Below are 26,472 nucleotides of genomic sequence, written 5' to 3'. Positions count from 1 at the left end.
GATCATACTTAACTGCCAACTCTTTTCTTACTGATATCATTAGCAATGCTTAAAAATTGCAGGGTTAAAGGATAATGTTATAATTTAGTTTGATAATGCAAGTAAGAGAATAAAAGATACGGTCTTTTGAGATAAGGATTTGGCCAGAATGGGTGGTGAAGTCACTCAAGAGCACCCTTGACATGAAGTAAAGAAATCAACTTTTGACCATAGATACTACTGAAAGTACAGAAAATCAGAGCATCAGATCTAAATTCCTCCACCAAACAATAGCCATGATGGTCCAAGACAGTGTTTGCAATTACAAATGTTGAAACTGAAGGCTGCGCCACTTTCAAAACAAGGGGCAATTATGTCCAATGTTATATTTTTGTCAAATATTAGGCAATAATCCGTTTGACATTGACAGACTTTCATTGATAAAAGTCACATGTCAATTTATTGACGAAAATAAATTCCTGCTTTATCTCCACCTTACACAAGAAACCCTTTTCATGAATTTTCACAGTACTGGTGCTCCATTCTGCCAAATGATTATTCATACCCCTTTGTACTGGAAGCCCCAGCAGCTCAGGGGTTTAAGCTGCAGTACATTAGCTGGAAGATCTCATCAGATCTTGGATTGACATTGATGTACTTACTAACCAGTAAGAAAATATTGCAAATAATCTTAGGGTTAAATGTCCAGAATCCAAGCAGTATTCAGTACAACACAAGAACAAATTGACAGAAAATACCCTTTATCATTATATAACCTTGCTCTGCTGAAAAAAAGAATGAGACTTATTTTAGGAAAAGAGGTGTGGAGACTTCATCAAGGTGTGTGCCATGCTCTGCAACCTACCCATATTAAGACAGAGAAAGAACTGCATGGAGACCTGGGAGCCATGACACAGAGCCTGTAGATATGAACAAATAGGAAGAGTACGAGGCTTTCAGAGAGACATTCCTGTTCAACATCAATAGCTTTTACCTCAGTGAGCACAGGAAAAGGGCATTGTCCAGATGCCATATTTCTAATCAAGGACCTTTTCATAATGCGCTTTTGAAACGTTATTCTTTCCCACACAAAAAAAAAGGCATCTCCACACTCTAGTAATACTGTATATCACACTAAAGTTTACATACTTAAGTATTCCAGCACCAGATACACTGGGACCAAAGTGAAAAAGAATCTAATGCACCATAAAACAATATTATATTCATCCTTTAATGTTCTACTTTTGTTATCCTCAGGTAAAATTCCACATATGGCAGACGTACTTCTCTCATCACTCATGGAACAAATCTTCAAATAAGGTTGTTGGACAACTTTGGAGAGCAAGGGCGCCCCCACATCTCTCCATCTTTCCTTAAATCAAATGAGAAAACCCACTAAAGTCACATTGGTTGAGCTCAACTAAGCTCAAATAGAAAAATTTCCTGATTTTTGTGCCAATTACTGTAGACAATCACCAGATATATTTTGTGCAAAAAAAAAAAGCACATTGCCATCAACATTTCCTCTCTATTGTAATAAGATTTATACTCTGATCAAATCACATAATTGATTTGTTTTCTTTTTGAATGACGAAAATTATTAACATCTTCTCTAGAAGGTGGCAATTGATTCCTGAAGTTTTGAACTGGGTACACATCATGTGTTAGGTAGTGAAAAATGGCAAACTACCCTATTACTCTGCAGCTCAATCCATCTAAGATTAGTCTAACTTTTTGGGAAATACCCTCACATAATTGAACTAGTGTCACTGATCTAGAGCAACAGCTTCAGACAATTTTACTCTTTCTAGGTAAACAAGAAGAGATTGCGGTGAGGAGTTCATTTATGAGAAAAGGGCTCGTGTTTGGTTCTCCTTTCTCTATGGAGCGATTACAATTGAATTTTTTTTCCCTCACAAGTTTTAAAATATCTTGTTTCATTAGAAGGGTTTTGCTAGAACTCAGCAAATTCTGGTTAACCCATTAGCAGGTTGCAGTTGAACAACACATATATGAAAAAAAATCCATCTGGAGAGCAGTTCATCTACTGTGCCATGGTGGAAGATGTACATGATGTACAGTGAGACAATCTCAACAGGCTGAAGGTGCAGACTGTTTCTCTATATCTACTCTCAGCCCTTTGCTCAGAAGAAAAGCTTCTTGTTTAGGCTCACGGCCCAAAAAACATCTCAGCATGTCCTCAGCATCCATTGAACCACCCGGTTTAAGAATACAATTCCGATAATCTATTCCAACCTACAAGAGAGAAGCATAAAGAGGTTAGGAGATTGTTTTATAACTGACAGCATATAACGTCATTAAGTGTTGTTTTAGTATAAACTGAAAAAAATAGGAATGTTTACAACCAGAGCTTGCCTATAAAGTAAATGGTAGCTGTAAAGTGGGACATGTAACCAGAAAGACCTCCATATTATGCTCCTGACAATGAGCCAGATTTCAGTCTGCCAGCAAGCCCCCCTTTGAACACAGGGTAGCTGAGGCATATGGATTAACTTAACGGAAAACTGGACAAATACATGAAGGTGAAAGAGAAGTAGGAAATGTTGATGGGATCAAAGGAAGCAGCGTGCAAGGAGAGCAATTCATAGAACAAACACCAACTTAGACCTAGTTGTGGGAACAGTCCACTTTATGCTGTTGAAATATGCAAGTTGGAAAATGTTTTCTCATATCGAAGTTCTTATAAACCCGAGATTATCTTCATCAGATCATAAGACATAGGAGCAGAATTAGGCTGTTCGGTCCATCGAGTGTGCTCTGCCATTCCGTCATGGCTGATTTATTATCCCTCTCAAACCCATTCCCCTGCCTTCTCCCCATAACCTTTAAACCCCGGATTATTCAAGAATCTATCAACCTCTGCTTTAAACATACCCAAACATGGCCTCCACTGCCAGCTGCAGCAATGAACTCTACAGATTCACCACCCTCTGGCTAAAGAAACACCTCATCTCTGCTCTAAAGGGAAGCCCCTCTATTCTGAAGCTGTGCCCTCTGGCCCAAGACACCCCACTATAAGAAACATCCTCTCAACATCCACTCTATCTTGACCTTTCAATACTCCATGAGGCATATCCCCTTTGTTCTTCTGAACTCCAGTGAGACAAGCTCACAGCCATCATACACTCCGCATACATTCCCCGGATCATTATCGCAAACCTCCTCTGGAACCCCTCTCCAACGGTGGTCGTCAAGTTTATTTATATAGCACATTTAAAAACAACCCACATTGACCAAAGTGCTGTACAGATCAGAGCAGAATAGCTAAAATTACAAATACGAGAAACACAGACATAACCAACAAGGCGAACAGCTTATAGGCACAAAAGAAACAACACAAGGGCCTAAGCACAAGCCAAAAATCAACCACATCAGGAGGATTCAAACACTAGTGAATAAAAGTAAGATTTGAGCTTGGATTTAAAAGAGTCGATGGAGGGGGCAGATCTGATAGGGAGGGAAATGCTGTTCCACAGTCTAGGGGCTACAATAGCAAAAGCACGGTCACTCCTGAGCTTGAGGTTAGATCTCAGGGCAGCCAGGAGCCCCAAGTCAGCCGACCTGAGGGGCCTGGAGGTAGAATAAGGGGTTAGAAGGTCTGTGATACAAGGGGGAGCCAGCCTATTTAGGGCTTTATAAACAAACAGGAGAATCTTAAAATCAATTCTAAACCGTACTGGCAACCAGTGGGGGGAGGCCAGGATGGGAGTAATATGGTCCCTCTTCTGGGCACCTGTCAGGGGCCTAGCTGCCGCATTTTGGACCAGTTGCGGGTGGGACAGGTACGACTGACTAATCCCAGTATACAGGGAATTGGAGTAGTCCAAGCGGGAGGATACAAGGGCATGGATGACTTTCTCGAGATCTTTGAAGGAGAGAAACTGCTTGATTTTGGCAATAGTACGAAGCTGGAAAAAAAACTGGCTTTTACTACTGCATTAACTTGCCCATCTTTTCTTAGATAGAGGGTCCAAATTTCAAACTTCATTTGACATTCAGGCAAGATATATTTCAAAGGATGCCAAAACTAAGAAGGAGCAATTGCTACAGATAACTGCACCCAACAACAGCAAGCTAGATAATGATTTAAGACCACAGCAACACAGAAAGGGCACTAGTTTTTAAGTATTCCAGAAGATATTCAAAAGTTCTGTAAATATTACAGTGAGGTTAAACAGAGACAAACAAGAAAGATATAAAATGAAATTGCTTTGAATGTGTGAAGAGAGAAATATCTAAGCTGGTGTGTCAGTGACAAGGATCATCAAGATGAAGTTTCCACAGATGGAGCAGAAAGATGGGGAGTTACTTCCTCACAAAAAGGTTTAAGGAGAATAAAATACTTTGACACAAAGTCTTTCTAAGATAATATTGGATAAATATTTTAAACAGAGAAAGTTACAGTTTTGGGAAGAGAAAATGTAGGACTATTGCATTTCTCTAGTAATGAGACAAAAATCTGTTGGGCTAAAATGACCCTCCTAGATATACACTCATTCTGCAACAATCCAGTCAAGGTTAGGGAAGGAAAATGCTTCTAGTGACCATCAAATAACCTACTTTGTAAAGTGACTTAGGACAGTCAGATTACATTTGAGATGTCAATACTCCCCCCTCCAAAAGAGAATTCTAACGAATCCGTACTTTTGAGCTCATGATGCCTTCCTGTCGAAATCGGGTGTAGAACATATCCATTGAGTAGACCTCACTCCAGAGGTAACCGTAATACTGGGCATCGTATCCCCCAACTAGGTGTCCAAATGTGGCTGGCATATTAGTTTCTGAAAAGCAAGCATTATTTCTGCAAGTCAATATATTTTTACATGTTCTTTCTGCTTATTACATTTCTATAGGTGAGACCTAGTTAAATTTGTTAAGTTACCTCAGTTGCACGCAAATTTTTAACGATGAGCAGCACTATATATTAATAACAATGAGCAAGTGGCAACTAATATTTTAATCTTTTCAACTTAGCAGGATCCTAGATAGGATGATGTCTAATGAGATAATGTACAGTATCACAGACAATTCAGCAACTTGGATCCTTCACAGATGGCTATTCAACACTCAGGAACATATATTCATCATTTGTATCAGTGATAGAAAAAAAAATGGTATTTTTCCTTTTAGCTACCTGGTGATGCTGGAACACACAGTATCTCTTTACATAATCTGGCATACTCTTCCTTGGCATCAATTTCTGTATTGGAGCTTGTGTGCAGTGACTGATCAACTTTTGCCAAAATTATTTGTCTTAAGTTGAAGAGGCCTGTGTACAAATAAAAAGGGAAAGAAATTTAGTCATTGCCCTTTTTATTTTCCTTCCCAGGCTAAGCACTATTCTTTGAAGAGTAAGTAATGCCACAGATCCCAGACTTTGAATGTTTTTTTTGGACATATTAATAAAAGGCAAGTACAAATTCTGCTGATATTTTCTACATGAATGCACGGAAAAGCAGCCAAATAAAGACTTTTCCACGGCATCAGAAATAAACTTAAAATGCTCAGGTGCCAACAGTTAAATCCAAAACAATGTAACATATAAAAATCTGCTGAGTTCCAGTAGTTTGGTTTTGTTTTTGATAAAAGTGTTGTCATTTTACTGGGATGGGCACTCAAACTTGGACAATGTCAGGGCCACAGATTTGTCAAATACCATAAGACAAAGCAGCAGGAGCAGAATTAGGCCATTCAGCCCATCAAGTCTGCTCTGCCATTCCATCTTAGCTGATTTATTATCCCTCTCAACCCCAAATCATAACCTATTCAATATAGATTTCAAACCTTGTCAAAGTTGGCACAAAATTGGGCAAAAAATATACGCATCAAGTAGATTTCGCTCTAGAGTAAATTGCAATTCCAGGAACTGTATTCCGCCCCCCCAGTTAGGTGGTTTTTGGCAGATCGTCCCTAGGAAGATTCCAAATTAACAAACACTCTGACAGTCGAAAGATGATTAAAATTTTATTTTTTTTTTTTAATTTCCCTTGCACCACACCACAGGGCTTTTCTTCCCCTTAGGAACAGTGAGGGTATATAGACTTCCTAGAATCCACAAAAATGTTATATTTTGGTGAAGAGAGCATTTACTTTTCGAACACTGATACTATTTTGCAGTCATATACAGGAGCATACCTACAAATATTTGCCACTTCATTAATCCAAAGGCACCATTCTATCATTTGAGCCTAGTCATTAAATGAGCACCACGCTAGCATAGCAGTTAACACATTATTACTACAGCTTGGGGCATTAGAGTTGAGAGTTCAATTCCGATGTCATCTGTCAGGAGTCTGTCACCCTCCCCGAAGAATGCCTGGGTTTTCTCGAGGTACTCCAGTTTCCTCCCACAGTCCAAAGACATACCAGTTACTAATTTAGAATTGATCATTCTAAATTACCCCATGACTAGACAAGGGTTAAGCAGGAGTTACTGGGCAGTACAGCTTGAAGGGCCTATACTGTGCTGAATAATTAATAATAAATTGGAAGAACAAACCCATGTGAGCTCTTAACTATTGCTCTTTTTTTAAATTTAATGCATTATACAGGTGTGAAACAAGGGATCAATACCTACCAGCGTTAGCTAGTCTGGATTTAATGAGCTTGTCCAGAAGAGCTTGTGGGATTATACTCCCATTCTTGTAGTGCCTAGACATCCGGAGTAAGGGCTCCTTTTCCCAAACCCAGTTCTCCAACATCTGAGAGGGAGCCTCCACAAAATCTCGCTCAACATGTGTTCCACTGAACATGGCAAATTCAGCCTGTTATATGATCACATGATGAAATTTAGGATTAGAACGGTTAACATAACTACTTATTCCCGCTCCACAATGCTGATTAATAAAGAGTTTTACATTTATCACTTATTGCCTGTAACTTCATAAAAACTGGTGAACTTCTCCAGTCCACAAGAATCAGCAGGGTATTTTTCTAGTGAAGAACATTATGACCCTGTAGCTTACAGGATGGGCCATTTGAATGCAATCGGGGGGGTGGATTTCCTTCCCTCCAGCTAACACACACGCATACACACCATTTAAGGTGCTTTTTCTGTTAAACTGGATGAAAGCAGGTAACACCTATCAAGCCAAACAACCTGTGGCTCAGCTCCAGTGATGCAAGGGAGTTACCACATGAGCAGTCAGAAACAAAGTTTTTAGAAGATGAGAAACAGCTGACAAGCTGGCGTACTGGTGCACCATTTATGCTAACTTTAAGTATAAAAGTACTACTCTGCAGAAACAAGAGCTGCAGAGGAATCACCTTTAAAGTCATCATCGGCAATGACAACATTATGAAATGGACCACATAAGGTTTTAAAGGAAACCTTCCTCCTGCTAGTTCGATTGGACAGTTTTCAGTCTCCATTTTCTCTTTATACATACTATGAGTGGTGATGAGCACCGCCAATCAAATGCATGGGTTGGAAAGAAACTTCCTTCTCCCCAATAATCAAAAACTAAAATAGAACATTGAGATTTACAGTACGAGACTTCTATGTGTATTTCGTCTGAAGTTGTGAAAAAGAAAATATAATAGCAACTTTGATATTGGCAACAACAACGAGGGCCCAGCAATACTGAAAGAAGAAGTGGAACATGCTATGAAGAAAATGTGAAAGGGGAAATCATCAGGACCAGATAACATTCCGGTTGGACTGTATGATGCGCTAGAAGATTTTGGTGGAGAGAAATTAACAATCTTATTGAAATCTTTTAAAGACAGTATTCATTGCACTGGCAAAGAAACCAGGTGCAACAGTGTGGACAACACAGAATAATTAGTTTAATGAGCCACCTCACAAAAATTCTACCTAGAATCATCATGCTCAGAATAAGAAACAAAATTAAACCAGAGATCAGTGAAGAACAGTGAGGCTTTGTCGAAGGCAAGGGAACGGCAAACATTACTTATATTCTCAGGAATATTATCGAAAGGTCAATAGAAGTACAACAAGACCCATACTTCTGTTTCATTGACTACACAAAAGCCTTTGACACAGTGAAACACCAAGTCATCATGAAGATGCTTAGAGATATTAATATCGACGGAAACAATCTAAGAATAATCAGGAATCTCTACTGGCAACAAAGTGAACCATACAAGACCTATCTGGAATAAGTATAGGAAGATACAATATCAAAGATCTCCGCCATGCGGATGATACAGTACTGAAAGCAAACAGTGAAGTAAGTTTACAGAAACTAGTATCTACCATCAACACAGAGAGAGAAAGACTTGGCCTAACCTTAAACAAAAAGAAAACTGAAGTAATGGTAATATCAAAGAAACCTGATATCCCAAACTGTAGGATCGTATTGGGAATTGAAATCCTGAAAGAAGTTCACAACTTCAAGTACCATGGACCATGGGTAACATCTGATGGCAAATGTGAAACAGACATAAAAGCAAGAATAGCAATGGCAAGAACAGCATTTACAGAAATGAAAAACATCCTAACGAACAAGAAAATAGCAAATGACATCCGCCTTAGAGCTCTCAGCTGCTACATTCTTCCTATATTGATGTATGGCTGCGAGTCATGGACCATCACAATGCAATGGAAAAAAGAATCAATGCAGCAGAGATGTGATTCCTCAGAAGAATGCTATGCATATCATATACGGACAGGATATACGAAGAAGTTCTACAGAGAACGAAAACAAAACGTACAGTACTTAAAAAAAAAATCAGAAAACAGCAATCAAAATTCTTTGGACACATCATGCGAAGAGAGACATTAGAACATTTAGTTACATCTGGAAAGCTGGAAGGAAGAAGCAGAGGCAGACAGAGAATGAAAATGACAGATGGAATAACATCATGGTTAGAAACCGGGGAGGCAACAACTACAATTCCGAGGGTCAGGGACCGTGATGGATGGAGAGACATGATCACCCATGCCAAACGGCAAGGCACCTGAATGATGATGAATAGCAAAGAGGTTAAAGTATTGTATTAGCAATCTAGTAAGGCAATAGTGATGGTCTAGATTCACAAATACAAATTCCACCTCAGAAAGAGGGGAATTTAAATGGTTAATTAAATAAATTATATTTATTTTCTCCTACACTGCTTTTGACTTTATAAATCTAACTAGCTCTAGACTTTTAAGAAAGAAAAATCTACTGTCCATACCTAGCTTAGTCACAATACAACTGCAGATATTACTGCAATTAACTTTTAACTGCTCTCTGAAATAGCCCAGCTGTCACTCAGTTCAGTTTCAAGAGTGAGCATTAATGCTGATCTTGCCAGCAAATGTCCACATCTTTACATTTGACAGAGATGATGAGACAAGTGGGGGATGGAAAATCAGGTACAAGTAATGCCAGTTGTTCATATTTTGCTCTGACTCCTAGCAAACAAGGTATGAGAATAATGATAGTATAATGCTAAAGCAAAACACTGACTACTTGTAAATTCAAATCTAAATTTTAAAAAAAAATTCAGAAAATGCTGTAAGTTACCAGGTCAGGTAACAACTATGGTGAGAGAAAGTGAATACACTTTTCAGGTTGAAGACCTCTTGTTAGAATTGGTAGCATCCAAATTCATAGTACAGAGATTATGTTATTTATCTAATTGTCACAAATCTAGAAAATATATCTGAAAACTTGAACTCACATTCCACTATGGCATCTGAGGAGTTCGAGATCATGCTTATTGACTGCAATACAACAGATAGATTTTCTAATGGAATATATTACAGAGAAGTGTAACGCAGATATCAGTCCACATGAAGTGCCTTGACACAAAGTGACAACTGCCCATTTCTTGGTGAACCCAGGTTCTTCCAGCAGTCTGTTTTGTGCTGCAGCTTCCAGCACCTGCAGTCTCGCATGCCTCATGTTAAGTATGCATCTTTGGAGTGCAGGAGGGTCAACGTAGACTTTGAAGGAAAGAGCATGAAGAAAAAGACAGACCCAAAGTTTTTTTGATGATGCCAGGACAAACTGAGAAACTAGTTAGCTTAGAAAATGGGACCAATAGTCCAGTTGCACCCTCAATGCAGTTTTACAAAGGATAACTTCCTTTCATTTTTACTGATGAATGATTCTAGTTATGAAGCATCAGATACTGTAGCTAAGGGCACAGTATCAGTTGCTTCATGGCTGGAATCATTCAGCAGAAATTAAAGGAAGCTTTTCTATGTAAAACTCCATTTAGGGTGCAACTGCACTACAAGTTCCATTTTGGTCTCCAAGCTTTAAAAAAGATACGAAGGACTCAAGGAAGAAGTAGAGATGAAAAACTCCAGGGATGGGGAATTTTAATTACAGGTCCTGCTGAGAGAAGCTAGAGTTGTTCTCCTTTAAGCAAAACTGGTTAGCAGGTAGTGTACTGGTTCACTTGGAGTACTGTCAACGGTTTGGGCCCCACATCTCAGAAAGGATGTGTTGTCATTGGAGAGAGTCCAGAGGAGATTCACGAGGATGATTCGGAGAATGAAGGGGTTAAGATATGAGGAGCGTTTTGCATTGGAATTTGTAAGAATGTGGGGGAGATCTCATTGAAACCTACCGAATGTTGAAAGGACTAGATAGGGAGGATGTGGAGAGAATGTTTTCTGTGATGGGGGTATCCAGAACTAGAGGGCACAGCCTCAAAATTGAGGGGCAACCCTTTAGAACAGTGGCAAGGACATTTATTTTTAGCCAGAGAGTAGTAAATCTGTGGAATGCTCTGCCACAGACTGTGGTGTAGACCAAGCCCATACATATATGCAAGGTGGAAGTTGATTGTTTCCTGATCAGTCAGGGCCTCAAAGGATATGATGAAAAGGCAGGTATATGGGGTTGAGTGGGATCTGGGATCAGCCACTACGGAATGGTGGAGCAGACCCGATGGGCTGAATGGCCTAATTCTGTTCCTATGTCTTATGGTCTCACTGGTTTATGACAGATTTAAATAAAGCAGACATAAAATGTTCTATTAGTTAAGGCTACAATTATAAGGGGAAGGATTTGGGCAAGGCAGTTCAGGGCAAACAAGGGGGAACCCCCCACCCTCCACCCACAAAAAATAGTAATCATCTGGCACTTGTTGCCTGGAAGGTGATGGGTACAAAGGGAAACGGTGAATTCAGAAGTAAATTGGATAGACACTACAAAGGAATAAACTTGCAGAGGCAAATGGATAGAGTGGGGGAAAATAGGACTAACTATATTGCTCTCTAGAGAGCCAGACTAAATTTGAGGGTTTTTTTTGTCAAAGTCACGCTTATATATGAAAGCCAAAGAACATTAAGAAAATACCCATCTTAAGATCTACCCAGCTAGAATTAGCTGGCCTTGTCTGTAGCTAACATTTAAAGCACAGGAGACAGATCATTTCTACGTTCAGTAATTAGTAACAGTAATGAAATCAAAGTGCAACACCATATAAAAGTGTTCACATTCCATTTGAAATCCACTGGCTTTAATCGGGGACCACACGTATGGCCACAGACTACAAGCAGGTTCAGGCAATATTATCCAATAATCAAATAAACAGTCTAGCCCCACACATGAAGCCTGGCAAATTGGTTTAAGAAGTGGAGAGCCACTATTACTACAGCAACAAGCCACTGATGGAAATCTCACCTGGGAGCAGATTTGATGCATCACATGACCAAACTCATGGAAGTAGGTTTCAACCTCATCGTGCTGAAGTAAAGATGGAGCACTAGGAGTTGGCTTAGTGAAGTTTGCAACCATAGCAGCCACTGTGATTTGCCTTGTATTATCTGGTAATAAGCAGCCTGGCTGAAGTCCAAAACAGGCAGCATGTCCATATTTCCCTTCCCTGTAAAAACATACATTGTTAACTTAACACAAATATCTCCCAACAGTTATTGTCACCACTTATAATTAAATACAATTGCTAGCAGAATACCTGTAATCATTTCCACAATTGACTTGAACAAAAAATGTCCAAGGTAAACACTGAATTTATAATTATTCAAATTTTGAACACTTCTTTTCAAGCCTTTTCCTTTTTTAAGGATATGAAGCAGTTCTCTTACTATTCATCCATGATGATCCCCAACTCTATTCTTTGCTGTCTGATTTGCTGATACAATTCCAGTTATTAATGTTCTGCACTTTTAGTTCTTCCACTTCAAAACTACATGCTGTATGTCACATTCTTCATTCTCTATGGCTTCATTCCGATTATATCTAAATTTATCCTATTTCTTACTGCTTCATTTAGAACCAGGTCCTCTACGACTAATCTTTATGAAAATATAACAAAACCCAAACTTGCAACCTTCACTTAGCACAGACCACAACCATCAATCTTTCTGGTCTTCTTGATCTGTTGCAAAGTGGGCAAAGGCACCTAGCTAAGTTTATGACAATAACATCTGAATTTGGTTCAGATTTTCTATATTCTGAATGAACATACTTGTAAATTACCTTGGATACAAATCTAGGTAGAATTGTCCCAACAGCTCTCCAGATGCTGTGTCTTTCACAGAGTACAATTTAACATCCTCATGCCATACAGGTTCATTCTCAACAAGCTTGAAGGTCAATCCGAGCAGTTCCTGATAGATACTCATCAGGCCAGTTGTTACCACTTCCATTGGAAAATACTCCTTCAGCAGGTTCTGGTCCACACAATACTTCACCTCCTCCACCTGGTTCATGTAGTACCGTAGATCCCAGGCATTTATAATACCATCAAAATCTAGCTGTCGCTTTGCACATTCTTCCTTCTTCAGGTCCAAGATAACTGCCCTTTCCTCTTCAGCAAGTGGTTTTAGTTTCCTTGCAAGTTCATCTGAAACACAATGAAAAGGTTTAGATGTATTGAAGCCAGATGAACAAAAATGGTCTCTTCATGAAAACACAAGATTCATTTCTACTTTCTCGGTGAACAGCATTTGTAAACAATAAAAGCTGCCATTCCACCTACACACAACACCAAATCCATTAATACAAATGACACTGAATTGCCTCCTCAGTTCAAACTATTAGAGGTGAAAAATAAATGCTAGTCTTATCAGGGGCAACCATACCCCATGAAGAGATAAAATCTCAGATTCATTGGTTGGTGTCAGTATAGACAGAATAACAGTGATTCAGAAGGTCTCTCTGGTGAGCAAAAAATTAGAAGAAAAACAAATTGAAAATTTCAAGCATTTTATTAAAGGGCTAGAGTTTGCATCTAATCCTTCAGGGATCAATTTAGCCAGTTAACAATTGTCACAACCAAAATGGCAGTAGATAGGAATGGGATAGTAGCAAATTCTCATGGCCTTCATAGTGCCTCTGAACCATTCCTTCAAAATAGCAGTCAAGGTTTTAGGAAGATCATTCCATTTCAGAATCTATACTTCGAACAATGCTGTCTGCAAGTGGCAAGGGTTCTTAACTACAACACTAAGTCACTTTGTTTTTCACAAGATCACAAGACAAAGAGGGAGTAGGCCATTCGGCCCATCGAGTCTGCTCCGCAGCTCCCCCATGAGCTAAACTATTCACCCATCTAGTTCCAATTTCCAGCTTTTTCCCCATATCCCTTGATACCCTGACTAATTAGATACCTGTCAATCTCCTCCTTAAACACCCTCAATGATCGGGCCTCCACAGCCATATGTGGCAATGAATTCCACAAATCCACGACCCTCTGGCTAAAAAAATTTCTCCTCATCTCTGTTTTAACTGGGTACCCTCTAATTCTAAGACTATGGCCTCTTGTCCTGGACTCCCCACCAAGGGAAACAACCTTTCCACATCTACTCTGTCCAACCCTTTCAACATTCGAAACGTTTCTATGAGATCCCCTCTCATTCTTCTATACTCTAATGAATACAATCCAAGAGTCGACAGGCGCTCCTCATATGTTAGCCCCTGCATTCCAGGAATCATCCTCGTAAATCTTCTCTGAACTCTCTCCAACATCAGTATATCCTTTCTAAGATAGGGGGCCCAAAACTGCATACAGTATTCCAAATGAGGTCTCACTAATGCCCCATAGAGCCTCATCAACACCTCCTTACTCTTATACACTATTCCTCTTGAAATGAATGCCAACATAGCATTCGCTTTCCTTACCGCCAATCCAACTTGGTGGTTAATCTTTAGGGTATCCTGCACGAGGACCCCCAAGTCCCTTTGCACTTCCGACTTTTGAATTTTCTCCCCATCTAAATAATAATCTGCCCGATTATTTCTTCTTCCGAAATGTACAACCGTACATTTGTCAACGTTGTATCTCATCTGCCATTTCTTTGCCCACTCTCCTAAACTGACTAAATCTCTCTGCAACCTTTCCGTTTCTTCAACATTTCTTGCTCCTCCACCTATCTTGGTGTCATCCGCAAACTTGGCCACAAAACCATTTAATCCATAATCCAAATCATCGATATACATCGTAAAAAGAAGCAGCCCCAACACCGACCCCTGCGGAACACCACTAGTAACCGGCAACCAATCAGAATAGGATCCCTTTATTCCCACCCTTTGCTTTCTGCTTATCAGCCAATGCTCCACCCATTTCAACATCTTTCCTATAATTCCATGAGCTCTCATCATATTAAGCAGCCTCATATGCGGCACCTTATCAAAGGCCTTTTGAAAATCCAAATACACAACATCCACAGCCTCTCCCTTGTCAATCTTATTCGAGATTACCTCAAAAAATTCCAATAAGTTGGTAAGGCAGGATCTTCCCTTCATGAAACCACGCTGGCTTCGGCCTATCTTGTCATGCACCTCGGGGTATTTCATAACCTCGTCCTTGAGGATTGACTCCAATATCTTTCCAACCACCGATGTCAGACTAATAGGTCTGTAATTTTCTTTTTGCTGCCTCCTTCCTTTCTTAAATAGCGGAACTACATTTGCGACCTTCCAGTCCTCCGGAACCATGCCAGAGTCTATTGATTGCTGGAAGATCATTTCCAATGCTTCCACAATCTCCAAAGCCACCTCCTTCAGGACCCTTGGGTGCACCTCATCTGGGCCGGGAGACTTATCTATTCTTAGTCCACTTAGCTTCCCAAGCACTTTCTCTCTAGTTATCTTGACTGTACCTAATTCTATTCCCTGATACCTCTGGCTATCAGGTATATTGCTCATGTTTTCCACTGTGAAGACTGATGCAAAATACTCATCCAATTCCTCCACCATCTCTTTGTTATCCATTATAATTTCTCCAGCATCATTTTCAATCGGTCCCGTACCTACCCTTGTCACTCTTTTACTCTTCATATATTTAAAAAAACTCTTAGTATCCTTTTTTATGTTAATCGCCAACTTCCTTTCATAATACATCTTTTCTTTTCTAATGACTTTCTTAGTTTCTTTCTGTAAATTTTTAAAGGTCTTCCAGTCCTCATTTTTCCCACTAATTTTTGCTTCCTTGTATGCCGTTTCTTTTGCTTTTATTTTTGCCATAACCTCTCTCGTTAGCCACATTGTGCCATTTTTCCATTCATGATTTTCTTTTTTCTTGGAATATATTTTCCCTGCATTTTTCTTATTTCTTGTAGGAATTTCATCCAATTCTGCTCTGCCGTCCCTCCATTTAGTTTACTTTTCCAGTTGACTTGGGCCAGTTCCTCTCTCATACCACTGTAATTTCTCCTGTTCCACTGAAATATCGATACACCTGATACCAGCTTCTCCTTTTCAAATTTGAAACTGAACTCAATCATATTATGATCACTACTTCCAAGAGGTTCCTTTACCTCCAGCTCCCTAATCGCCTCAGGTTCGTTACACAGCATCCAATCCAAAACAGCCGGTCCCCTGGTGGGTTTCTGGACAAGTTGCTCCAAAAAGCCATCCTGTAGGCATTCTACAAACTCCCTCTCCTGAGATCCATTACCTTCCCGACTTTCCCAATCCACTTTCATATTAAAATCCCCCACAATTATCATGACATTGTCCTTCTGACACGCTTTTTCTATTTCCAGCTGCAACTTGTAGTCCACATCCCGACTGCTGTTTGGAGGCCTGTATATAACTGCTATTAGTGTCTTTTTACCCTTGCCATTTCTTAATTCTACCCATAAGGATTCTACCTCTTCTGATCCTATGTCCCTTCTTTCTATTGATTTGATATTGTTACTTACCATCAGGGCCACGCTAGCCCCTTTACCTACCTTCCTGTACACTTGTGTATCCTGGGATATTCAGCTCCCAATCACATCCATCATTTAGCCATGACTTGGTGATGGCCACAATGTCATACCTTTTAACCTGCAGCTGTGCAGCAAGGTCATCCACTTTATTTCTAATGCTGCATGCATTTAAGTACAGTACATTTAGATCGGTACCTGTTGCCACTTGTGCTATAATTCTATTTTGTAGCAAATTATCCTGTATATTCACCGGCCTGTTCTTCTTACCATCTTTATAAAACTCTATAAAACTCTGGTTAGGCCACACTTGGAGTATTGTGTCCAGTTCTGGTCACCTCACTATAGGAAGGATGTGGAAGCATTGGAAAGGGTACAGAGGAGATTTACCAGGATGCTGCCTGGTTTAGAAAGTATGCATTATGATCAGAGATTAAGGGAGCTAGGGCTTTACTCTTTGAAGAGAAGGAGGATGAGAGGAGACATGATAGAGGTGTACAAGATAATAAGAGGAATAGATAGAGTGGATAGCCAGCGCCTCTTCCCCAGGGCACCACTGCTCAATACAAGAGGACATGGCTTTAAGGTAAGGGGTGGGAAGTTCAAGGGGGATATCAGAGGAAGGTTTTTTTACTGAGAGAGTGGTTGGTGCGTGGAATGCACTGCCTGAGTCAGTGGTGGAGGCAGATACACTAGTGAAGATTAAGAGACTACTAGACAGGTATATGGAGGAATCTAAGGTGGGGGCTTATATGGGAGGCAGGGTTTGAGGGTCGGCACAACATTGTGGGCCGAAGGGCCTGTACTGTGCTGTACTATTCTATGTTCGCTGCACAGTATTTTTGACTTATTTCTATTTTCCTCTTCCTCGATCCTAACACCTTGGTTTCCTTCCCCTTGCCAACTTAGTTTAAACCCTCCCTAACAGCTATATTAAACAATCCTGCTAGGATATTAGTACCTTTTGAGTTTAGGTGTAATCCATCTTTTTTGTACAAGTCATACCTTCCCCCTGGTACAGCAATTCTACTGTATTAAGCTGCAAAGTTACAACTGCTATGTACAGTATCAGGCCCATTACAAATTATATTTTGATAATCTTCACTTGGTAGATCGTAGAGGATTCCATGCCAACATACAAGGACAATGTTGAAGATCCTTGAAACAAAAATACATTCCATTGACTCCCTGTATCTTATATTCTAATCACATTAATTACCGAGAAAGACAGTGACATTCTTGCTGTTCTTAGCCATGTTCATTTCTAGCACAAAATCTGAGTGCGTCTTGAAGTTCAGGAGAGCCGATTTCTTTTTACGAAGTGCCACCACTTCCTTAAGGATATCTGTGTTGTCCTAGACCAACAAAAAAAAAAATTTGCTTATGTCTTTATACAAGTGGCTGTACACCCTTGCTATGCCCAATCATGCTTTGAAACTACTTGCTGAATATACAGTACTTAGTTATGCAGAGCAGAAAGGCCCTACATTCTATGACAGGAGGGGAGACAGAAGTCATTCTACACTCCTGTTGATTACAATTTAGATTCTGGGTGGAGAGCGCAAGATACAACGTTTCAAATTGTGACTCAAAGGGCCTGTTCCTGAGCTGTAATGTTCTGAGTGCAGCTACAACATATAGATTGCACTCCTGACAGACTTTATGGAAAAAATTAACGTAAATGCTCAAAATAAGTAACATTACTAGAAAGGAATGACACTTTCCTGTGTGGGGGGGGGGGCTGATACCTTATAGTTTTAGAATCAAGAGTTTGATACTTAGCTCAGGTGCTGTCTGTGCAGAGCTTGTATGCTTTCCACACAATTGCATTACCTTCATCTAGGTGTTTTGATTTCCTTTCATGTCCCAATAACCTGCTGGTGGATTTATCTGGCTACTGTAAACCATTTGCTAGTGTAGATTAACAGCGGGAAAGAATCATAGGGAATTTATTGGGCATGTGCAATAAACTGCATGGGTAGAGGGAAATGACATAAATCTAATAGAAACAATACCCTCTATCTACCTAGTTACAAGTATATCTTTTGGGCATTCAAGGTGAACAGTTAAAAAAAAACCTTGCAAATATTAGGCATTACTAAAATAGATACGCCATTTAAGAACTTCAAAGAAGGACGGGCTTAACATGGAGAGTAAACATACTAATGATTAAAAAATGACATGGTATTTATAGTAAACAGAAGTAGAGGCATTAATAAGAGACTTAACAGAAAGTTCCTTAATTGATAAGTGGAAAGGGTGCATTGGCTGAAGCAAACAGAATACATGTATTTAACAGAAAATAATTATGCACCAGAAAGAAATAATGAAAGGTAAGCTGAAACAAATATGCAACAGAGCAGAACAACTTGCCAGTTTTTGTGCTGTAAATTCTCTGTTATTGAACAGAGGTTATCAAGTAAAGCCAAGCCTACCTTCATACAACGGGAGTTGAAGGCTTGCTCCATCTTCCTCCTGGTTTCTGGGATGTAGCACTTCTTCATTAAAGGAAAATAATGTGGATATTTTAGGGTCACCTTTAGCATCCCGGTTTCTGTTTTTTCCAAGCCACTGATAAAGTCATCAGGGAGACCACCTGGAAGCACAATATGCCATTATCAACATCAAAGCCAAAAATCACTTCAATAAAACTCAGTATTTATATTACTCACTCAACATATAATAAAAGATCTAACAATTGATTCAAATGAGAAACATAGGTTTGGCCTTCAGAAAAGCTGCTAAACTCATTCAGTGATATGAAGAGAGTCTCATTTATTCTCTAATCTGCATCAAGTAATCTTAATTTAATCAAACGGTTGCAGGAAACTCTACACACTGCTGTATGAAAGCACGGCAGCGCCCTACTTTCTTAGAAGTTTGCATTGATTCAGCACGTCATCTAAAAATTAGACAAACTTTTAGAGATGTGTGGTGGAGCGCATCATGTATTTAATAATATTTGAGTAATATTGTAAATATTGTTTGATTAAGCATTCTTTGTTGTTTAAGTAATTCATTATGGTTATATGTACAAAGTATGTGAATGGCATACATCAACACCCCACATGCTATGCATGTGCCTCATTTAAAATAAAATCGAAGTAAATGACTAATCTCCCTTGTTTCCCTTCTGATTAGTTTTTAACGCTTTGGAGTTACAAAGCATAACAAATATATTGACTGGTTACATCATGGCCTTGTATGAAAACGCCAGTGCCCTTGAATGGAAAAGCCTACAACCCAGTCCATCAGTGGGGAAGTCCTCCCCACCACTGAGCACATCGACATGGAGTGATGTTGCAGGAAAGCAGCATCCATCATCAGGACCCCCCCTCCCCCTCCCCACCACCCAGGCTAAGCTCTCTTCTCGCTGCTGCCATCAAGATGGTAGGAGCCTCAGGACCCACTTCACCAGGTTTAGGAATAATTATTACCCCTCAACCATCAGGCTCTTGAACCAGAGGGGATAACTTCACTCACCCCCAACACTGAACTGTTCCCACAATCTATGGACTCACTTTCAAAGACTCTTCATCTCATGTTATCGATACTTATTGCTTTTTTTAAATTTATTTGTTGCATTTGCAGTTTGTTATATTTTGCGCATAGGTTGTTTGTCTGTCTTCTTGTGTGTGGCCAATCATTGATTCTATTGTGTTTCCATATAACCATATAACAATTACAGCATGGAAATAGGCCATCTTGGCCCTTCTAGCCCGTGCCAAACTCTTACTCTCACCTAGTCCCACCGACCTGCACTGAGCCCATAACCCTCCATTCCTTTCCTGTTCACATACCCATCCAATTTAACTTTAAATGACAACATCGAAACTGCCTCAACCACTTCTGCTGGAAGTTCATTCCACACAGCTACCACTCTCTAAAGAAGTTCTCCCTCATGTTACCCCTAAACTTTTGCCCTTTAACTCTCAACTCATGTTCTCTTGTTTGAATCTCCCCCATTCCCAATGGAAAAAGCCTATCTACGTCAACTCTATCTATCCCCCTCATAATTTTAAACACCTCTATCAAGTCCCCCCTTAACCTTCCACACTCCAAAGAATAAAGACCCAACTTGTTCAACCTTTCTTTGTAACTTAGGTGCTGAAACCCAGGTAACATTCTAGTAAATCTTCTCTGTACTCTCTCAATTTTGTTGACATCTTTCCTATAATTCGGTGTCCAGAACTGTACACAATACTCTAAATTTGGCCTTACCAATGCCTTGTACAATTTCAACATTACGTCCTAACTCCTATACTCAGTGCTCTGATTTATAAAGGCCAGCAGACCAAAAGCTTTCTTCACCACCCTATCCACATGAGATTCCACCTTCAGGGAACTATGCACCATTATTCCTAGATCCCTCTGTCCTACTGCATTCTTCAATGCCCTACCATTTACCATGCATGTCCTATGTTGATTAGTCCTACCAAAATATAGCACCTCACACTTATCAGCATTGAACTCCATCTGCCATCTTTCAGCCCACTCTTCTAACTGGCCTAAATCTCTCTGCAAGCTTTGAAAACCTACTTCATTATCCACAACTCCACCTATCTTCGTATCATCTGCATTCCTACTAATCCAATTTACCACCCCATCATCCAGATCATTAATATATATGACAAACAACATTGGACCCAGTACAGATCCCTGAGGCACACCAGTAGACACCAGCCTCCAATATGACAAACAGCTATCCACCACTACTCTCTGGCACCTCCCATCCAGCCACTGCTGAATCCATCTTACTACTTCAATATTAATACCTAACGATTGAACCTTCCTAACTAACCTTCCGTGTGGAACCTTGTCAAAGGCCTTACTGAAGTCCATATAGACAACATCCACCGCTTTACTCGTCAACTTTCCTAGTAACCTCTTCAAAAAACTTAATAAGATTTGTCAAACATGACTTTCCACGCACAAATCCATGTTGACTGTTCCTAATCAGACCCTGTCTGTCTAGATAATTATATATACCATCTCTAAGAATACTTTCCATCAATTTACCCACCGCTGACGTCTAAGTCACAGGCCGATAATTGCTAGGTTTACTCTTAGAACCCTTTTTAAACAATGGAACAACATGAGCAATACGCCAATCCTCCAGCACCATCCCCATTTCTAACGACATTTGAAATATTTCTGTCAGAGCCACTGCTATTTCCACACTAACTTCCCTCAAGGTCCTAGGGAATATCCTGTCAGGATCCAGACACTTATCCACTTTTATATTCCTTAAAAGCGCCAGTACTTCCTCTTCTTTAATCATCATACTTTCCATAACTACCCTACTTGTTTCCTTTACCTTACACAATTCAATATCCTTCTCCTTAGTGAATACCGAAGAAAAGAAATTGTTTAAAATCTCCCCTATCTCTTTTGGCTCTGCACATAGCCATCCACTCTGATTCTGTAAGGGACCAATTTTATCCCTCACTATCCTTTTGCTATTAATATAACTGTAGAAACCCTTTGGATATATTTTCACCTTACTTGCCAAAGCAACCTTATATCTTCTTTTAGCTTTTCTAATTTCTTTTTTAAGATTCTTTTTACATTCTTTATATTCCTCGAACACCTCATTTACTCCAAGCTGCCTATATTTATTGTAGATCTCTCTCTTTTTCCGAACCAAGTTTCCAATATCCCTTGAAAACCATGCCTCTCTCAAACTTTTAACCTTGTATGTCTGCAAGAAAATGGATCTTGGGGGTTGTACATGGAGATATATGCACTTTGATAACAAATGTACTTTGAACTTTATTGGTTTAAATATTTCACTAGCAAAACAGGCACAGAATTACTATCTCCGCTTTAAAACATGGTCTGAAAATAACAAAGGAGAAAGACATGGGTTCAGTTTCATGTCCATATATTGAAATAATCCAGGTATACATAAAACACAGCCACTTGGATAAGATAGAGCGTACTCAGGATTGAAAGAAATATAATCTTCCTCATTAAGGGAAGAAAATGGACAACATACAAATGAACCAAGGCCAGCATTCTATAATATTTTCTCTAATATCTGAATAAGAGCAATTTCAAATGATGAATTGAGTGTATCACAACAGTACAAGTATATTTGTTAAATGGAAAAGTCCAGCCGGATAGTTCAATCTGAAAGTTGCCACTTTATTAGGTACATCTGTACACCTGCCCATTAATATCAAATCAGCCAATCATCTGGCAGCAATTCACTGTATAAAAGCATGTAATCATCGCCAAGAGGTTCAGTTCAAACCAAACATCAGAATGGGGAAGAAATCTGATCTAAGTGACTTTGACCGTGGAATGATTGTTGGTACCAGATAAGATGGTTTGAACATCTCAGAAACTGCTGATCTCCTGGGCTTTTCACACACAAGTCTCAAGTTTACAGAGAATGGTGCGATAAACAAAAAAAAAATCCAGTCGCAACATTTCTAAGGGTGAAAATGCCTTGTTAAGGAGAGAGGCCAGAGAAGAATGGTTCAAGCTGACAGTAACTCAAATAACCACACATTACAACAGTGGTATTCAGTACAGTATCTCTGTACACACGTCAAACCTTGAGTGGATGAGTCAATAGACAATAGGTGCAGGAGTAGGCTATTCGGCCCCTCAAGCCAGCACCGCCATTCACTGTGATCATGGCTGATCATCCCAATCAGTACTCTGTTCCTGCTTTCTCCCCATATCCCTTGACTCCGCTATCTTTAAGAGCTCTATCTAACTCTTTCTTGAAAGAATCCATTGAATTGGTCTCCACTTCCTTCTGAGGCAGAGCATTCCATAGATCCACAACCCTCTGTGTGAAAAAGTTTTTCCTCAACTCCGTTCTAAATGGTCTACCCCTTATTCTTAAACTGTGGCCTCTGGTTCTGGACTCCCCCAACATCAGGAACATGTTTCCTGCCTCTAGCGTGTCCAATCCCTTAATAACCTTATATGTTTCAATCAGATCCCCTCTCATCCTTCTAAGTTCCAGTGTATACAAGCCCAGTCGCTCCAATCTTTCAATATATGACATTCCCGCCATCCCTGGAATTAACCCAGTGAACCTACGCTGCACTCCCTCCATAGCAAGAATGTTCTTCCTCAAATTTGGAGAGCAAAACTGCACACAATACTCCAGGTTGGGTCTCACTAGGGCCTTATACAACTGCAGAAGGACCTCTTTGCTCCTATACTCAACTCCCCTTGTTATGAAAGCCAACATGCCATTAGCTTTCTTCACTGCCTGCTGTACCTGTATGTTTACTTTCAGTGACTGATGAACAGGGACACCCAGATCTTGTTGTACTTCCCCTTTTCCTAACTTGACACCATTCAAATTGTAATCTGCCTTCCTGTTCTTGCCACCAAAGTGGATAACCTCACAATTATCCACATTAAACTGCATCTGCCCACTCACCCAACCTGTCCAAGTCACTATGCATTCTCATAACATCCTCCTCACATTTCAGTCACCCAGCTTTGTGTCATCTGCAAATTTGCTAATGTTACTTTTAATTCCTTAATCTAAATCATTAATGTATATTGTAAATTGCTGCGGTCCCAGCACCGAGCCTTGCAGTACCCCACTAGTCACCGCCTGCCATTCTGAAAAGGACCCGTTAATCCCTACTCTTTGTTTCCTGTCTGCCAACCAATTTCCTGTCCAGGTCAGTACCCTACCCCCAATACCATGTGCTCTAATCTTGCCCACTAACCTCCTATGTGGGACCTTATCAAAGGCTTTCTGAAAGTCCAGGTACATACACTACATCCACTGGCTTTCCCATGTCCATTTTCATAGTTACATCCTCAAAAAATTCCAGAAGATTAGTTAAGCATGATTTCCCCTTCGCAAATCCATGCTGACTCAGACCTATCCTGCTACTGCTATCCAAATATGCCGCTATTACATCTTTTATAATTGACTCCAGCATCTTTCCCACCACTGATGTCAGATTAACTGGTCGATAATTGCCTGTTTTCTCTCTCCCTCCTTTCTTAAAAAGTAGAATAACATTAGCTATCCTCCAATCCGCAGGAACTGATCCTGAATCTATAGAACATTGGAAAATGATTACCAATGCGTCCACAATTTCTAGAGCCACCTCCTTAAGTACCCTGGTATGCAGACCATCAGGCCCTGGAGATTTATCACCCTTCAGTCCCATCAGTTTACCCAACACCATTTTCTGCCTAATGCGAATTTCCTTCAGTTCCTCCATTACCCTAGGTCCTCTGGCCACTATTACATCTGGGAGATTGTTTGTGTCTTCCCTAGTGAAGACAGATCTAAAGTACCTGTTCAGCTCGTCTGCCATTTCCTTGTTCCCCATAATAATTTCACCCCGTTTCTGTCTTCAAGGGCCCAACTTTGGTCTTAAATAATTTTTTCCTCTTCACATACCTAAAGAAGCTTTTACTATCCTCCTTTATATTCTTAGCTAGCTTACCTTCGTACCTCATCTTCCCCCGCCCCTCCCCATATTCCCTTTTTAGTTATCTTCTGTTGCTCCTTAAAAGTCTCCCAATCCTCTGGCTTCCCACTCATCCTTGCTATGCTATATTTCCTCTCTTTTATTTTTATACTGTCCTTGTCATCTACGGTCGCCCCTTACTCCCCTTAGAATCTTTCTTCCTCTTTGGAATGAACTGATCCTGCACCTTCCGCATTATTCCCAGAAATACCTGCCATTGTTGTTCCACTGTCATCCCTGTTAGGGTATCTTTCCAGTCAACTTTGGCCAGCTCCTCTCTCATGGGTCCATAGTCCCCTTTGTTCAACTGTAATACTGACACTTCCGATTTTCCCTTCTCCCTCTCAAATTGTAGATGAAAACTTATCATATTATGGTCATTACCTCCTAATGGCTCCTTTACCTCAAGTTCCCTCATCAAATCTGGCTCATTACACAACACTAAATCCAGAATTGCCTTCTTCCTGGTAGGCTCTAATACAAGCTGCTCTAAGAATCCATCTCTGAGGCATTCCACAAACTCCCTTTCAACCAACCTGATTTTCCTACATGTTGAAATCCCCCATAACAACCGTAGTATTACCTTTGCGACATGCCAATTTTAACTCTTGATTTAACTTGCACCCTATATCCAGGCTACTGCTTGGGAGCCTGTAGATAAATCCCATTAGTGTCTTTTTATATACCGTAAATTCCGGTGTACAAGCCGAGAATTTGACTCTAAATTTTGGTCCTAAAATTAGGGGGTTGGCTTATACAGAGGGTGCCAACTTTGGAAAAATGAATACACGGAAGACAGGTCGTATTTATTGGCTGTTTTTGAGTCAAATTCATTCCACTGTCGATGCATGAGTTCTTTGAATGGTTTGTTTAAACTCCCATCTAGTGGCTGGAGCACGGACATCAAACCACCGGGGATGACTGCAATGTCCGTATTTTCAGCTTTCAATACTGCTTTTGTCTCACCTGACAAGTGCGCTTTGAACATATCCCAGACAAGTAGCGACTTTTCCTTCCCGAAACCTTGGGGACATCAACACCACACCTCTTTAACCCACTTCAAGCAACCCACTTCATCCATCCAGCAGCGTTTTTGGACGTAAACACCCCCCCGCAGGAATTTTCTGAGCAATCTTTGTTTTTTGTCTCAACACAACATCACGTCTATTCATAAAATTTTGCGTAGCTTTGAAATTTTTGGTGACCTCACGGTGTTTTTCGTCCCATTTCAACACTTGAACTCGAATTATTTCTCTGGTAACAATGTATCCAATCGATCGCTAGTGATTCCACCCGCTCTAAAACTTTTTCTTCCAGTTCTGGCCACTGGCATGTTTTCCCGCAGTTTGCACATTTCGTCTTTAGCATTTCCCTCAGCGTGTCCTCTGCCTTTCTCCACTCTCTCACTTGTTTCCCGTTTACGCTAAACTTCTTAGCAGCTGCAGAATTATTTGTTCCTTTAGCAAAATCAACAACCTCCCAGGAGGGGGGAGAAGATGGCAGCGCGTGCGGCCACGTCAGTGATGATATCTGTTATCTGTCAAGTAGGGGATCGTGCACAATTCTGATTTGATGGAGACGGACGTGAGAGCACAGAGGAACATCCAGAAAACTTCTGAAATGCCAGCTTCGCTGCCGTTGCTACTGTGTGGTAACCAGAATCTCCAGAGCTGAAGGCCTTGAAATCCTCGGCTTTGCGTGTTTCAGCGGCCGGGGAGAGGTCGAAGGCGCTCGGCAGAGGATGGCGCTGGGAGGCTGTATCGGAGAGGCTGGTCGGAAGCTCGAAGTTTTCAGACGGATGGACTTAGTGTCGGCTATGGTCGGCTGCTTCCAAGGTATCGGCAAGTTGACGGTGCCTGGAGATTTAAGACAGGGAGTTTCTCCCTTTTGCCGCCTGTTATTGGGGACTTGGGAGTCGATCGACTCAGG

General features: G+C 40.3%; 1 protein-coding gene across 1 annotated transcript in view; it reads right to left on the bottom strand.

Annotated features, from left to right (window-relative positions):
• Positions 1–1,132: 1,132 nt before the first annotated feature.
• The window catches only part of LOC134337282 (thimet oligopeptidase-like), a 38,454-nt gene continuing 13,114 nt past the window's right edge, over positions 1,133–26,472 (bottom strand). Inside the window, exons 5-12 of the mRNA XM_063032152.1 lie at positions 18,514–18,674; positions 17,298–17,433; positions 12,405–12,771; positions 11,589–11,790; positions 6,578–6,764; positions 5,135–5,269; positions 4,645–4,781; positions 1,133–2,235 (exon numbers count right to left, since the gene is read on the bottom strand). Of these exons, the coding sequence (XP_062888222.1) occupies positions 2,071–2,235; positions 4,645–4,781; positions 5,135–5,269; positions 6,578–6,764; positions 11,589–11,790; positions 12,405–12,771; positions 17,298–17,433; positions 18,514–18,674 (1,490 nt within the window). The 3' untranslated portion in view covers positions 1,133–2,070. The remainder of the gene's footprint in view (positions 2,236–4,644; positions 4,782–5,134; positions 5,270–6,577; positions 6,765–11,588; positions 11,791–12,404; positions 12,772–17,297; positions 17,434–18,513; positions 18,675–26,472) is intronic.

The sequence above is a fragment of the Mobula hypostoma genome, chromosome 24, assembly GCF_963921235.1.
Source record: "Mobula hypostoma chromosome 24, sMobHyp1.1, whole genome shotgun sequence".
NCBI classification, from domain to species: Eukaryota; Metazoa; Chordata; class Chondrichthyes; order Myliobatiformes; family Myliobatidae; genus Mobula; species Mobula hypostoma.
The sequence above is the reverse complement of the archived record's forward strand: the minus strand, read 5'-3'. Positions and strand labels throughout refer to the sequence as shown.